Genomic DNA, 15,664 nt, shown 5'->3' with positions numbered 1-15,664 from the left:
AATAAACGTTTTATATCTCGGTGTATATATTATGGACCAAGTGATAAGTTGGGCAGTATACATAATGACCGGCCATTATAAAAAATGCCCAATATGAGAGCGCAATTTGATAATAATTATTCAAATAAACAAATTGACCGGCCACTATACATATTACCCGTGACGTTTTGGGCAAAGTAATACAAACATATTTAATTTCAATTTTTTTTTTTATTGTTATTGCCATTAAACTTAAAATAAACTAAATATTAAACCACTTAAATAATCAGCCTCATGATTTGGATTAATTATGAAGGACTTCTGCCTTTTTTCATCAAATGACCCCCCGCTGTGGGTTAGCAGCGGTGAGGATGTCAGACTCTTACTGACTGACCGTCGTGTTCTGTCGTAGGCCTTTTATGTACCAGGGCCGCGGTCTTTCGAACAATCCCTCAGCCCCGGCAGACCTTGGCCCTGACGGGCCCCGCTGGGGTTGCTGACATCTCTTTGAGGAGCGCGTGGAACAACGCGCGCCACCGACACGGGTCTGTTGCCTAAAAATAGACATGAGCGAGCCACCCGAACTCACCGCCCACAGACCCACGCCTACGGTGGCCGGGAGTCGTCTCGCGACACCCGGCGCCCGTGGTCTACCTGGTCCAGCGCGGCGGCCGGGATGAGAGGTGCGAACTAAGGCATGCAATACCGGCTTACCGGTTTCGGTTTTACCGGTAAAACCGCCCATTTTCGCGATCTTTAATGTACCGGTAAAAATAATGTGTAACCGGTAACTTACCGGTTTTTACGTTTTTGTGATAATATATAGCAATTGTTCATTTAACGTCAAATCTTCATTATGTAGCCTGAACATAATGTAATTTTGAATACTTTAGGTACATTATTGTAAGAGTGTTAAAGTTGCTGTTTTTTAGGAAAGTAAACTTATGTGGCTCCTTAACTATAGGTTAGATACAAATCTTCATTCTCATCTTAATTTATAATATCTAAACAAATTTTATTCATTCGGTTATTCTGATTTTCCTCATAGCTGTCAGCTCATATAAGCTAAAATATAGATTATGCTTATTTTACTTACTCTATGACCTTATTGAGCAAGTGCTTTTACTTCACTACCATGCGGATAGCACTGAGGACACGGTGGAGCACACAGTCTAGGTGTGCACTGCCTGGGAAGGGTACCGCCGTGTCGTCGTCGAGCCAATAGGCAGCGGCGACCTCTCGCGTCCGGCCCTGGTTAAAGCCATGGTCCGGAGCGAGAGGGAATGGGAAGCCGTCGCCTCCTTCTAGTGCGAACTCTTTGACGTTCCGCCGCCTCCTTCTCGAGCATGACTGCTTCGAAGAAGGAGGCGACCCATTCCCTCTCGCCCCGGACCATGGCCTGAACCAGGGCCGGACGCGAGAGGTCGCCGCCGCCTAAAGCCTCGACTAGGACCCGGCGGTGCTCTTCCCACGCAGGGCACTCCTGGACTGTGTGGTCCACCGTGTCCTCGGGGCTGTCCGCACAGTGTTGACACCCGGGCGCCTCCTCACAAGGATTTCTGCCTTAAAAATCCACTATTTTTTGCATATAAATGTTAAGGAAAGTCATATTAAAAATATAACATAAAATAAAATTAAGAATAGCTGTCTCTGATTAATCAAAGCGTGTCACGCCATGCGTACTTCCCTCCCCGCCCTCGCACCGCGTAATATATAGCTTTATTATCAAATTGCCCAGCTGTCATGTAGCAATATAATAATGCCCGTGCAATGTGATAAATAATGAAGTTAAGATAGTTATTAATCACTTGGCCCGATAAAGCTAGACATTATTCATAATGCTCGGGCATTATTTATAATGCCCGAATTAATCACATGGTCCATAACATATACATACGCGTAACGAAAAACTTGTATCAAACTTATGTAATAAATATCTACTTGTTTTGTACCTTACTGTAAACACGGGGTAACCAAGACAACAAAAAAAGAAATTGAGAAACTACTCCTTTGTGGAAAATCGGTTGGAAAAAGGAGCAGGTACGTGCGTTGCGTAGTCGTTAAGCCGCGTTTACAAGCGCAGGACAAATAGAAGGTCATAAGAAAGAAGCCTAAGCATAGGTATCCTAAGATTATAATACTACCTTCATAATTGTCCTAAAAGAACTGGCCATTTGTTCGTCTATTGTTTTATGATTTTGACAAGTATATTGTGGTCTTACATAATGAAATAAAATGATGTGCAACTTTATTTGAAAGAATTCAAAATTATGCCTATTATATAGACTTTTTCCTTATATTCTGAGAGACCAAATAAAATAATGGACGGCGAGCCTGAAGCGTTATCTGATACAGCGACTAATTGTAACTTGGCATCTGCATCTGAAACGTTGTCAGATAATAATCAAGCTAAACTAGATTCTTTAGAAAAGAAAGCTGTTCATTTAAGGTATTTTCTATTATTTCGTAGTAGTGTAGGTAAGCGAGGAACCCCTATGTACTTGTACTGCTCATAAATAATTCACCGAAACGTTTGTACCTAAGCACTTATCTGTCGGAAGACTGCACCAAATTAGATATTTTTTTCTGCCTGTGTTACCTTCTTATTGTCAGCACAAGGTAACTGTTCTCATGCACATCTGGAGCATGCAGCTACTTTTGTGATTGATTCAGAAAATAATTTTGTAAGTCTTTATGTAAGTCAATATTTTAAGGTCTTACTCGAAGGTTGACATTAGATACTACTTTTGTTAAATCCAATTAATCATTTCAGATTAGTATTGGAGAAGGATTTTAAAGCTGCAGATATAAAATGGAGTCTATTTGTAGCGGCAGCTTTTAGTTTTAGATATGAAAGTTGTTTGAGACCTTTTCCGCCAGCTTTCTTGAAAAATGGAGTCAAGGATATGGATGAATTAGTATGTTGTACAAATAACACTGTTATAGTTCAATAAATTCCTTAGTTATTTTTCCGCATTTCAAATGGACTAACAGCTATGCGCAAGATTACTTATAGCATATTAGATAAGTGAGAAACTTCGCATAAAATTACACAAAATATATAATATTTCGTTTTTATTTTAGCTTAGTGTAATAACCGACGTGCCGGCTTTGGATTTGGTCCTACAGCAGTTGGATAACTTAGATAATTTGTCTAATATCAGCGATATCATTGATTTGTTGTTTTATGTGCTCGTAAGATTAAAGGAGCCTGCTTTGAAAACAGTGCCCGCAGAAGTGGTATGTTGTTTTTTTTTTAAACGCTTATATTAGCTTCAGTTGTAACTATGTATGTAAGAAAATCTTGGAATCTTTATTTGACCCAATTCCCGGTCTTCAATTAAGATGAAATTTTGCACACGCTCTGAGTTTTGATGACATACATGACAAGCGTGTTTTTTAGTTTTTTAAATTATTTTTATTAACATTAAAAGTAGTTAGTTAGGCATCTACTCACTTAAAAGAGAAAAAAGAAACATAGATGAGTATAAGTCAGACGGACGGACGGACAAACAGACGTGGCGAAACTAAGGGTTCCTAGTTGAATACGGAACCCTTAAAAAGAGATTTACCTCGAAATTATCACATTTTTTTTTAATTTTCAGCATGAGACTGTACTAGCAAACGCACATTCCACATTATCTGCACCGAAGCCGCAATATATATTCCAAGTAGCGAGCTCCTGTAAGTCAACTGCAGAAACGAAATGGAAAGAACTGGCAAAAAACCATCACATATTTTATGCATATCACGGAAATCGTTTGGAAAATTTTTACACTATACTTAATTTTGGCTTGCAGCAACATTTAAATAAGGTACGTTGCATTTGATACAATATACCTCCGATACCTACCTCGCAATATGGGTTAGTTACCAACTTTTTGACTTAGCATGTGGGTCATTTGTTTAAGTCACACACATTCTTAATTCAAAAAGATACGGTACGAACTGAACCTGTCCCTGAACCTGCCCCTGAACCATGTCGTTCATCATTTTGATTCTTTTTCCAATAAAAATAAGTTAAGCCAAACAGCAACAACACCGAGATCCTCGCTGCTTGCCATTCTTGCACTGACTGACACGACGGCGCGCGTTTGAACAGCTTGAATATCCGCCTGCCCGCGACGGGCTGCACGCCGCGCAGCCCGCCAGGCAGCCCGCCGGGCTGCGCAGCGCGCGTGTGAACGTAGCATTAGAAAGCGACCTGATGCTATTGGAAGATTATTTTTTGGTAAAAATTATCGTCGAATGTGACTGACTGGCCTGACCTTCTGCATAGGGAAGCTGCTTTTCAATGTGCTATATGTGCTATATGTACTATATGTGCTATATGTGTGTACCATATCGGGCATTCTGCTACTAATATAAGACCAATCGTATTCCAACGACATTCGATTGGTTTGCGATTGGCTGCTATTTTGGTGATTTTGGTCCAGTGGTTCTTAACCGGTGGTCCGCGGACCACTGGTGGTCCCTGGAGGCATTCCAAGTGGTCCGCGAGCTTTGCTTCGCGACGTTGCTATCCATCTTACTTGTCCAACAGAAAAAAAATAAGGTTTGAAATGTAGTCTTTTTACGTAATTTTGGTTCTGATTCTTAAAAAATAATTAAATTTTCCGCTCGCTTCGCTCGCTTATTCAGAAACTATATGCCCTCGTTTTTACATTTGTCAACAAACAAAAAGTTAAAGTACGTTTGGGCTAAATTGTACGTAATTTTGGTTCTGAGTCTTAAAAAATGATAAAAATTTCCCGCTCGCTTCGCTCGCGTATTCAGCAAATATGTGCCCTCGTTTTTGCATTTGTCAACAAACAAAAAGTAAAGTTCGTTTGGGATACATTTTACGTCCGTACGAGTCCGAAAACATTTCGCGCTCGTTTCGCTCGCGTATTTGTAACTACAAAGGCATGTGTAGTCTTTCTGTACATTTACGCAATGTTCAGCGTTTTGTAAGTGAAAGATTTAGTCGGAGCTAAAACAGTTTTTTTTTTTACCTAGTGGACCCCCCCCCCCCCCCGCCTTGTCAAAGCTATAAATTCGTCCGTGGGTTTTCAACGTTTCTGATTGTTAAAACAAGCATAGAAATCCGTTGGATGGCACTGGCGACATGCGTTTAGCTTTGAGTAGTACTGAACCAAGAATTCTGAAGTTAGTAAAGAGAATGCAGTCACAAAAATCTCATTAAATTAAAATCTGTAGCTTTTAGTTTTTTTGCCAAATTCTTTATCAAAGAACTCTCAATTTAGGCAAACCAATGGGGTGGTCCCCGGCAAGACAAACTTTTGGTAAAGTGGTCCCTCATAACAAGGTTAAGAACCACTGTTTTGGTCTATACGGTAGTTTGCTGTACAATCATTTTGCAATCGTAAATCATTTTCAGACAAAATGATTCATTATTGAATGACAGAAAAGGATAAAAGGGTGATTCTTTGAAACCGAGTGTTTTTGACTCATTGATCTGGCTCAATTTTTTTTTGCTCTTAGACCTGAATTGACGTAATAGTATGACCCAGTGCCTTATGTGCAATATCATATATCGAAGGCATCGATTTGCATCACGTAGATTAGGATTTAAAAGGTGCTGATTAATTGTGACAGAGGCAGATGAATGTGATTTCGCACCATATTAATTAGAGGTATACAGATTAATGATACTTCCTTTATTTTTCCAATGATCTTTATTATAAAACTAGCCGTTTTCCCTCGGTTTCACCCGCGTCCCGTGGGAGCTACTGCCCGCACCGGAATAAAATATTACCTATGTTACCCGCAGATAATATAGCTTTCTAATGGTGAAAGAATACCTATTTAAAATCGGTCATGTAGTTTTTGAGATTATCCATTACAACCAAACAAACAAAGTTTTCCTCTTTATAATATTAGTATAAATTTTACCAAATATTGAAATAATTACTCCTATTACTACTTAATTATTTATTTATTTATTTATTATTAGGTTCATCCACAGCATATACATACACATACACAATACACACATAGAAGCATAAGTATTATTCTAATATATATGCCAATTAAGGGTAAACACAACATTTACATTAAATACGCCACATTACACACTACGGGTAAACTATCACTTTAATTATGAATTAAGTAAACAGTCACACTCTCCTTCAAATTAATCATTTATTAAACCTCTTACGGTTGTTAAATCACACTAGCTTCAACGTTATAATAATTATATAAAATGGTAAACTTATCTTAATAAGACCTCTTAACTTAATAACACAAAACAAAAACAAAGTGTATTGTCATCGGTCCTCAATAAATCTACAAAGTTTGAACGAAATCTGGCCGTTTAAAGTGGGTCAAAATCGCGCCCAAAGAAGTCGGTTACAAACATACAAACATACAGGTGAAGCTAATAAAAAGCGTGTAAAAATAAACTTCACCGAAAACAAACTCTTAATTAGAATGAAATAAAACTTACTAATCAAAATCAGACTGAATTTTTCAGTACGATAGGAACTCTAAGCTTGAGATAGTAGAAAACTAATTAATATCTTGCCTGAATTACTAAAAAATATTAAATTTTTCATCATCAGAGTCTATTAAGTATGGATTTATATATTTCCTAAATCGACACTAAAATGTTTACTTCCATCTCTTGCAAAAGTATCTCTTAATCGAAAATCAGGTTAGATCTCCCAAACTTGCAGAACGCTGAATAATTAAATTTGAGTTTTTCAGGAACCTTTTATGAAAATGAAAATTCTCCTATCAGTAGTTGTTTGTTTTCTTCTTTCCTGCGTATATAGTTTTGTATATTCTTTTCTTGTTTTTCTTTCCATAATTCTTCATTATTGTTTATTCTGTCATATCTTTTCTTATCCGCTAGTCTTTTTTTCTTAGTATTTCTTCTCTTGTTTGCAATTGTCGTTATGCCATTTTGAAAATGTGGATCTAAAAAAATATAAAGCTATTCTAGCAACGATAAAAAAAGCCCCAAAACCTCTAGCACAGAAATTGAACTTCGGAATAAAAACCAACAGGCCATTTGCTTTCATTTTTTGTATTATTTACTTAAGTAATCTTATTGAAATAAAAAATAAGTAATACTAATAAAGATCTATGTCCAGAGGAAAATAATTATTTCCACGGTATTTGAACAAAAAAATGCACTAGAAGCCAACAAAAATTAACAGATATACAAACTACAATAAAGAAATGTCATCAGACATACCTGTAACATATGCCCGAATTTGAATGAAATCTAATTCTTATGTCCCGCTCAAATTCATCTTGCTTTAAGAGCCAGATGAATCCAGACTAATGGGGGCCAGAAAAATTAGGAATTCGCAGATTATCAAATCCTGCTCCTTTATTTATAAACGTAAAGCATCAAACATGCAATTAATGTTAGCAAAACCATCTCATAAGACACTTTGCCTTGGTAACAAAACGATAGCAGATACACACTATCAGTTAATTAAGACAGATTGATATGACTACTTGCTTTACAAACACCAGATGACAACTTGCAATCGTATTTTTTTGGAAAAATACGTCCGCTCACGAGCACTCACTGTCACCGTTCGGTGCTGACCGGCACGATCACTTACAAGTAAACATTACTCTTTCAAATATTTTTCATTTACGTATAGATAATGATTGAACAAATCGAGCCAGCTTAATGATGAATTTAGTCGGGGACAATTTTTAAATTTATGTAATTATGAAAATACACCATTTTCTTTTATTTTAATGTTAAAATATTAAGAAACACATATTTGAAGATCATTTGGATTCATTAGTTTTATTGTAACGCGATCGTAGCTCGCAGAAAATTAAATAATGCAGCAAAAACCGTCGTTGGGACACACCAGATTAATTAGGTTTTACTGTTTTCTGCTAACTTAATTATAGTTTTTTAGGGTTCCGTACCTCGAAAGGAAAAAACGGAACCCTTATAGGATCACTTTGTTGTCCGTCTGTCTGTCTGTCTGTCTGTCTGTCTGTCTGTCAAGACCCTTTATCTTAAGAACGCGTGAACGTATCAAGCTGAAATTCACATGAAATACTCGGGTCTATTGTCCCTTTAAGCTGTGAAAATATCAAACTTCTAAGCCAAGCCAATCAAAAGATACAACCGATTATGTCGATATTTTCAACAAATTTTCGACACTCGCAAAGGAATCAAAACCTACAGGGTACTTCCCGTAAACTCAGAATCTTGAAATTTGGCATGAAGCATTGTCATATAATGCAAATATAGGAAAAATTGCGAAAATCACATTTTTTTTTGTTATAGAATATAATAAAAATATTTTAATAAAATGAAACTTACTACCTTATTTCTCACGAACGAATAAAGGTACCAAATTGAAATTTATACCAAATACCTAGGTCTATTGTCCCTTTAAGCAATGAAAAAATCAAACTTCTAAGTTAACGCGATCAAAAGATACAGCAGTTTTACCGACACCTTAGACGAATTTCCGTCACACGCTAGGGAATCAAAACCTACGAGGTACTTCCCGTGAACTCAGAATCTTGAAATTCGGCACGAAGCAACGTTATATAGTACAGATAAAGGAAAAATTACGAAAATGATAAATTTGAAGTTACATAAAATATTAAAATAATATTATTTTTGCTTACATGACATAAAATATTTTTTTTATGTCATGTAAGCAAAAAAAGTCTAAAAAGTCGTGGTGGCCTAGTGGGTAAAGGACCAATCTCTCAAGTATGAGGGCGCGGGTTCGATCCCAGGTCAGGCAAGTACCAATGCAACTTTTCTAAGTCTGTATGTACTTTCTAAGTATATCTTAGACACCATTGGCTGTGTTTCGGATGGCACGTTAAACTGTAGGTCCCGGCTGTCATTGAACATCCTTGGCAGTCGTTACGGGTAGTCAGAAGCCAGTAAGTCTGACACCAGTCTAACCAAGGGGTATCGGGTTGCCCGGGTAACTGGGTTGAGGAGGTCAGATAGGCAGTCGCTTCTTGTAAAGCACTGGTACTCAGCTGAATCCGGTTAGACTGGAAGCCGACCCCAACATGATTGGGAAAAAGGCTCGGAGGATGATGACATAAAATATTTTTTTAATAATTATAAACTTACTACTTAAACTTTATCACATGAACGCGTAGAGATATTAAAGTTTTGATAAAAAGTGAAATTCATATCAAACACTTCTTAAATATAATGGCCTCTAAACTGTGAAAAATTTTAAATCATTCAAAGGTCATTGGGCACCTTAGTATGGAAACCATACCCACGGCGGATACGAACGAAATATAGCACAGTATAATGATAAAGGCTCTGATTTACTACGGCATTAGTCGCATCAATGTGAACCATAGGAATCTAGAGAAAATCAGGTGTAAACATCAAATATTTTCCTCATTTCAATGGGGAATTTAAACGACCACGTTTGACGGATTTGAGAAATCATTTCTTTGTAGTGAAAGAGTATACTCGCCGTTTATTTCCATTGTCATCAGGTCAGGATCTGATGATGGAAATCCTGAGAAATCGAGGGCAACTATCAGAAATTGTAGGCATGCATAGGATTTAAACTTGATTCTCAGATGTATGTCTGGTGATACTATCAAACAGTGAAGGTTTAGAGCTTACCTGATGATGGAGACGTGAGAAAGTCGAGAGAACTCCTTAACGGTATGTTTTTAGTTACGTCGTGTTTATATTATTCGTATTGACGAGAACTTTTCACAAAAGTTAAAAATAAAAACTTTTTACAAAAAAAAAAACAACTTCTAAAAACAACAAATGCATCTATATTTATTTAACCACCGACTTCTAGACCGATGCATATAAACAGTTTTTAATTTCTTTCTTGCTTTTCTTTTCTTGTTTTAATTTCTTTCTTGCTTTTCTTTTCTTGTTGCTTTTTTATATGTTTGAAGTTGGATTTGTTTGTAAAATGCTACAAAATAAAGCCCACTTTATAAAACAAAGAAAGGGACAGAATACTTTTGTCAAGGCTCTAGAAACGTAAAGCCAGCAGCCCCGAATCCTACTCTCTAGAGGTCGTTGTTACAATTCGTCAGCTACAAGTCGTCAGGCGGTTTCGAAAAAAACCTGAAACTGGGGCTCGTTAGGTGATTAATCCCTCAAAAATAAAAGATCCCATTCCTGCAACGGCTGCTTTAACCCAAGTTAGTAGTGAATTCTCGTCACCTAAAATAAAATAAGCTCCAACACAAGGTTACGTTATAAATTGTAAAGGAGTTCCCATAACTATATCTGATCTTTGCTATCGATCCCACAATGGCAGTCAAACCTATCTATGTTGAAAGTCTTCGCCAATACGAATAAAATAAACCCAAACACGTGGTAGTTGCAACATACCGTTCAGGAGTTCCCTCGACTCTCTGTAGTCTCCATAATCAAATCAGCTCCAAACCTTCACTGTTTACCAGTACCCTCAAAAATACACTCACATGTCTGGTTATGACTCGATGCGTGCCTACAATATTCAAGAGTTGCCCTCGATTTCTCAGGGTTTCCAGATCCTCATCAGATCCTGGTCATCCGAATTGGCATCTTCCTTCTTTATGAAAATTCTTTAACAATAAAAACTAGCATTGCAACCTGTACAATCCTCTGAAACTGCTTGTCTTTTATATTTTTCAAACGATCCTGGACATTCGTCTCCATGGAATTTTAATAAAATATTATATTCAAAGAAACGTCATACCATTCTCCACGATTTAAAACTACTTTGATTCATGTCCGCCACTTTTTACAAAGCGGGTCAGATATGCCCAATGACCTTTAAGACATAATTAGTTATTAAAGTTATTTATATACAACATTTGATGACTATAAAATGTTGTATATAAATAACTTTAATAAAATAACTTTTACAAGGTACTGGCCTACTGTTTTAGTTATATTATAAAATAAAAAATATTAACTATTTTGACTCTCACGAAATTACCATAACTAAGATTGTTCTAAACTTAACGGTTGGCGCGAAACTCACTTTTTATCTATACAGGATTTGTACGGAACCCTCGCTGCGCGAGTCCGACTCGCACTTGGCCGGTTTTATTTTATATAAATTCTAATTAGTTAAATGAGGCGTCGATAGATCTTTACCTTTTACATAAAACCTGAAACTTTCATTAAAATCGAATGATATTTTCATGTGTTCTTCGGTCAAAAACACGTAAAAACTGTGTTTCGAAGAATCACCCAAAAACGTTTATTTCAAAGAAAAAAATAGCGGAATGCCACATACAATGCCAATCGTAATCGAGTCGGGATTGGATCTCAGTCGAACCGAGTCGAACGTAAATCGTATGTCGCTTAAGTAAAATTAGGAGAATCGGGCCCCTGTAATTGGCTGAGTGCTGCTTTACGATTGTCGTTCTTACGCTAGTGTTGAGTTTCCATGAAATAAATAATATTATAGTGCGGTACTCATGGTACGTTTACACGCGCGCGTTCAAATCGACATTCAACGGGCACAGTCACGTTCACGAGCGTGTAAACGGTACGCCCGAGCCCGTGAACGCGCCCGTGCCCGTGAATGCCGCGAACCGGGCGAGTGTCGGTTTTTTGGCAAAGTTCAAAGGATGAATGTGCGGGCGCCCGGCGACTGTTTACACGCGCGCGGGCAGTCAGTCTCTCCTGCGCTTGCGTGACGATTAAACGTTCTAAGAAAGTCGCTACGATCGGAGATTACAACATGGCGGAATGGTTAACGTCGTTCATCATTTTGATTCTTTTTCCAATAAAAATAAGTTAAGCCAAACAGCAACAACACCGAGATCCTCGCTGCTTGCCATTCTTGCACTGACTGACACGACGGCGCGCGTTTGAACAGCTTGAATATCCGCCTGCCCGCGACGGGCTGCACGCCGCGCAGCCCGCCAGGCAGCCCGCCGGGCTGCGCAGCGCGCGTGTGAACGTAGCATTAGAAAGCGACCTGATGCTATTGGAAGATTATTTTTTGGTAAAAATTATCGTCGAATGTGACTGACTGGCCTGACCTTCTGCATAGGGAAGCTGCTTTTCAATGTGCTATATGTGCTATATGTACTATATGTGCTATATGTGTGTACCATATCGGGCATTCTGCTACTAATATAAGACCAATCGTATTCCAACGACATTCGATTGGTTTGCGATTGGCTGCTATTTTGGTGATTTTGGTCCAGTGGTTCTTAACCGGTGGTCCGCGGACCACTGGTGGTCCCTGGAGGCATTCCAAGTGGTCCGCGAGCTTTGCTTCGCGACGTTGCTATCCATCTTACTTGTCCAACAGAAAAAAAATAAGGTTTGAAATGTAGTCTTTTTACGTAATTTTGGTTCTGATTCTTAAAAAATAATTAAATTTTCCGCTCGCTTCGCTCGCTTATTCAGAAACTATATGCCCTCGTTTTTACATTTGTCAACAAACAAAAAGTTAAAGTACGTTTGGGCTAAATTGTACGTAATTTTGGTTCTGAGTCTTAAAAAATGATAAAAATTTCCCGCTCGCTTCGCTCGCGTATTCAGCAAATATGTGCCCTCGTTTTTGCATTTGTCAACAAACAAAAAGTAAAGTTCGTTTGGGATACATTTTACGTCCGTACGAGTCCGAAAAAAATTTCGCGCTCGTTTCGCTCGCGTATTTGTAACTACAAAGGCATGTGTAGTCTTTCTGTACATTTACGCAATGTTCAGCGTTTTGTAAGTGAAAGATTTAGTCGGAGCTAAAACAGTTTTTTTTTACCTAGTGGACCCCCCCCCGCCTTGTCAAAGCTATAAATTCGTCCGTGGGTTTTCAACGTTTCTGATTGTTAAAACAAGCATAGAAATCCGTTGGATGGCACTGGCGACATGCGTTTAGCTTTGAGTAGTACTGAACCAAGAATTCTGAAGTTAGTAAAGAGAATGCAGTCACAAAAATCTCATTAAATTAAAATCTGTAGCTTTTAGTTTTTTTGCCAAATTCTTTATCAAAGAACTCTCAATTTAGGCAAACCAATGGGGTGGTCCCCGGCAAGACAAACTTTTGGTAAAGTGGTCCCTCATAACAAGGTTAAGAACCACTGTTTTGGTCTATACGGTAGTTTGCTGTACAATCATTTTGCAATCGTAAATCATTTTCAGACAAAATGATTCATTATTGAATGACAGAAAAGGATAAAAACGTTTATTTCAAAGAAAAAAATAGCGGAATGCCACATACAATGCCAATCGTAATCGAGTCGGGATTGGATCTCAGTCGAACCGAGTCGAACGTAAATCGTATGTCGCTTAAGTAAAATTAGGAGAATCTGGCCCCTGTAATTGGCTGAGTGCTGCTTTACGATTGTCGTTCTTACGCTAGTGTTGAGTTTCCATGAAATAAATAATATTATAGTGCGGTACTCAAATTTTAGCCCAAATCGAGGAAGTCGATGAGCTTATTATTTACATTCTTCGTGCATGTCTATCAATTCAAATTGTACGATCCTACCCTACGTAGGTATTTTATATGTATAGGACCCATACGAACACCTTTGCCTGGCCTCTGGCCACCACAGTGGTAGGTACATGATGTTCGTAGTTTTTACTAAATAGGTACGTTTTATGGCCTTGTTTATCATGCAGAATACACTGCTGGGTAACGGCGTATACTTGTCACCTGAATTGAACATAAGCTTGCCGTACAGTCATGGAGGATTCGGATGGGGTGCTAGCTGCATTGGTGGTCACTTGTCCTGTATAGCCATGTGCGAAGTTATTGACGCCCCCGAAGGAATAAATTATCAAAAGCCTGTTTCCAACGAAGGTAAGCATTCTTTGTGGGGAAATTTTGCAGTCTTTAAGATACTTAAATGATTTAAACTGTCCTTATTGGTATTGTATCGTAGTACGCGAATGTAGACATAGATTATAAGTCCGACTTTAATGTCGAGCCAGAAAATTGTTTATGTACAGACATCAACTTTCCTCAAACTGTCAAATTAGTTCAATAGATTTTCAACAGTTTTTTCAGATTCAGGTTAATGTTCGATTGGTAAAAGTTAACAGATTTGGGTAGGTTGACCTGCTGGCGTCTGTACCGTTTACTTAGTCTTCTTTAATTATTTTTGTTTAACAATTAGGGAACTTTTTTAATTGTTGTAAAGTTTTATTCTTAAACATTTCAACAGGTGACGGCATATACGAAGATGAAAAGAGCAAGTTACTCACGGAGCAAGGTTGCGACGGACAAATGACACAGTACATCGTTACTAACTGTGATTTAGTTAGAGTGCGATACATGCTTGTGTATGCCAAACAGCCTGCATCGATGAGGTTCCCTACAGCGAACGTCAATAGAAATGGTACATATGTTCTAGTTCTTTTCAATATTTAGTTTTTTCAATAGTTTTGTGTCTTCATCCTCGTTCACTATACAGCTAAAATTAACCTAATAACTCTATTGACTCATACTAGCGGTCTCCTGAACTCCTAACCATGAGAGCAGAATGTCGGGTGGAGATGTCATATAATGGAAAATCTCCTCAGAAAGTAGTGTTGTCAAAATACAGGTGTGCGGGGGACGAGGTACATTACATACATACAAGACAAGCCTAGAAAAACAAGATCTACCTTATGGAATCCCTGCTTATTGTTCCATCTCCCGTGGTTCCAACCTATGCACAACGTATAACGCAAAATGATGAGCTTGGCCTCAAGATAGTTTTCAGGGTCCGTTTCTGATCAAATAGATTGAAAACATTTTTTTTTTGGTTATTATCAAGAGTTATGGAAAATATACAATGATATTTTTCGGTATTACATACTTAGTAGTTATTAAGTGGTACGTCGTTTATTGGTACAGGTTTAAATTTTATTTACATTTCAGTTGGAGGTCTGCGCCAGTGGCTTGCAAGGCACAAGCTGTTTTCCATTCTACTAGGATATGGATTAATGTTAGCAACCATAGGTTTCGCAAACAATCAGCCGATCCACTATTACTACAAAATACTATTAAAAAAACTCGATATCGCTTATAGTTCTGTAAAAGTGTGATGTATTATAACTATGAGAAACTGTCTAGCGTTTTGATCAGTGAGGTTAAATTTGAAAGTGATTACAATAATTTTTAGACAATTTTATGTTGATAAATAAATCTAGAAAACGTATTTCTATCAACTATTTTTATTAATCCTCATTCTACAACAGAAAGCCAATGCCTTCTTTCCCATGGCGATCACTTCTCATTACATATGTATGTGGCAAGATTATAACTCGGAGAAGGCGTGAACGGGACAGGGACGTGATTGACTTGTTCCCGTCATACGTGTCTTCGTGATATAGTACCTATGCGCTTTCATGTACCTATGTACCTACATTTTGTATGAAACGATGTTTCCGAAATTTGCCGTTCCGTTCCATCCTTTAAAAAACTGGTTAAATTAAATTACTATTTGTGTACCTACTTATAAATTTATTGTTTATGCCTTTACCTAAAAGGTGCTCTGCGGGTACCTATGCACACCTCGTATCTAAACAACTAATTTTAGTTCTATATTTTTGTTTTATTAATTAATGTATGAATTCCAGTTGAAATTAGAACAATAGTGACCAGTCATTGTTACAATTCTCCCGTCATGGACTAAAGCGCACTCATTGTTCGAAAACAAAATGTGTCGTCGATAGTAGCTACCTTGCACAGTATTACAAATTGTATGTACAGACCTACTCTCCACACACCATGTAGGTATCAACCAT

The 15,664-nt window shown here is 37.7% G+C and overlaps 1 protein-coding gene across 1 annotated transcript; it reads left to right on the top strand.

Moving 5' to 3' along the window:
• Nucleotides 1-2,300: 2,300 nt before the first annotated feature.
• Nucleotides 2,301-15,075, top strand: LOC124631575 (protein mono-ADP-ribosyltransferase PARP16). Its single transcript, XM_047166033.1, has 7 exons — nt 2,301-2,428; nt 2,753-2,897; nt 3,064-3,219; nt 3,585-3,794; nt 13,553-13,733; nt 14,098-14,271; nt 14,796-15,075. The coding sequence occupies exons 1-7, from the start codon at nt 2,301-2,303 to the stop codon at nt 14,960-14,962; spliced, it is 1,161 nt and encodes a 386-aa protein (XP_047021989.1). The 3' UTR covers nt 14,963-15,075.
• The last annotated feature ends 589 nt before the right edge of the window (nt 15,076-15,664 follow it).

This window comes from Helicoverpa zea, chromosome 1 (assembly GCF_022581195.2).
Source record: "Helicoverpa zea isolate HzStark_Cry1AcR chromosome 1, ilHelZeax1.1, whole genome shotgun sequence".
NCBI lineage: Eukaryota > Metazoa > Arthropoda > Insecta > Lepidoptera > Noctuidae > Helicoverpa > Helicoverpa zea.
This window is presented reverse-complemented; position numbering and strand designations above follow the sequence as displayed.

Bases quoted from the DNA above. Each gene is read 5' to 3' on its own strand.
- LOC124631575 (XM_047166033.1), top strand. From the start codon at position 2,301: ATGGACGGCGAGCCTGAAGCGTTATCTGATACAGCGACTAATTGTAAC. The intron at 2,429-2,752 runs GTATTTTCTATT...TAATCATTTCAG, and splicing joins AAGAAAGCTGTTCATTTAAG to ATTAGTATTGGAGAAGGATT. The intron at 2,898-3,063 runs GTATGTTGTACA...TTTTTATTTTAG, and splicing joins TCAAGGATATGGATGAATTA to CTTAGTGTAATAACCGACGT.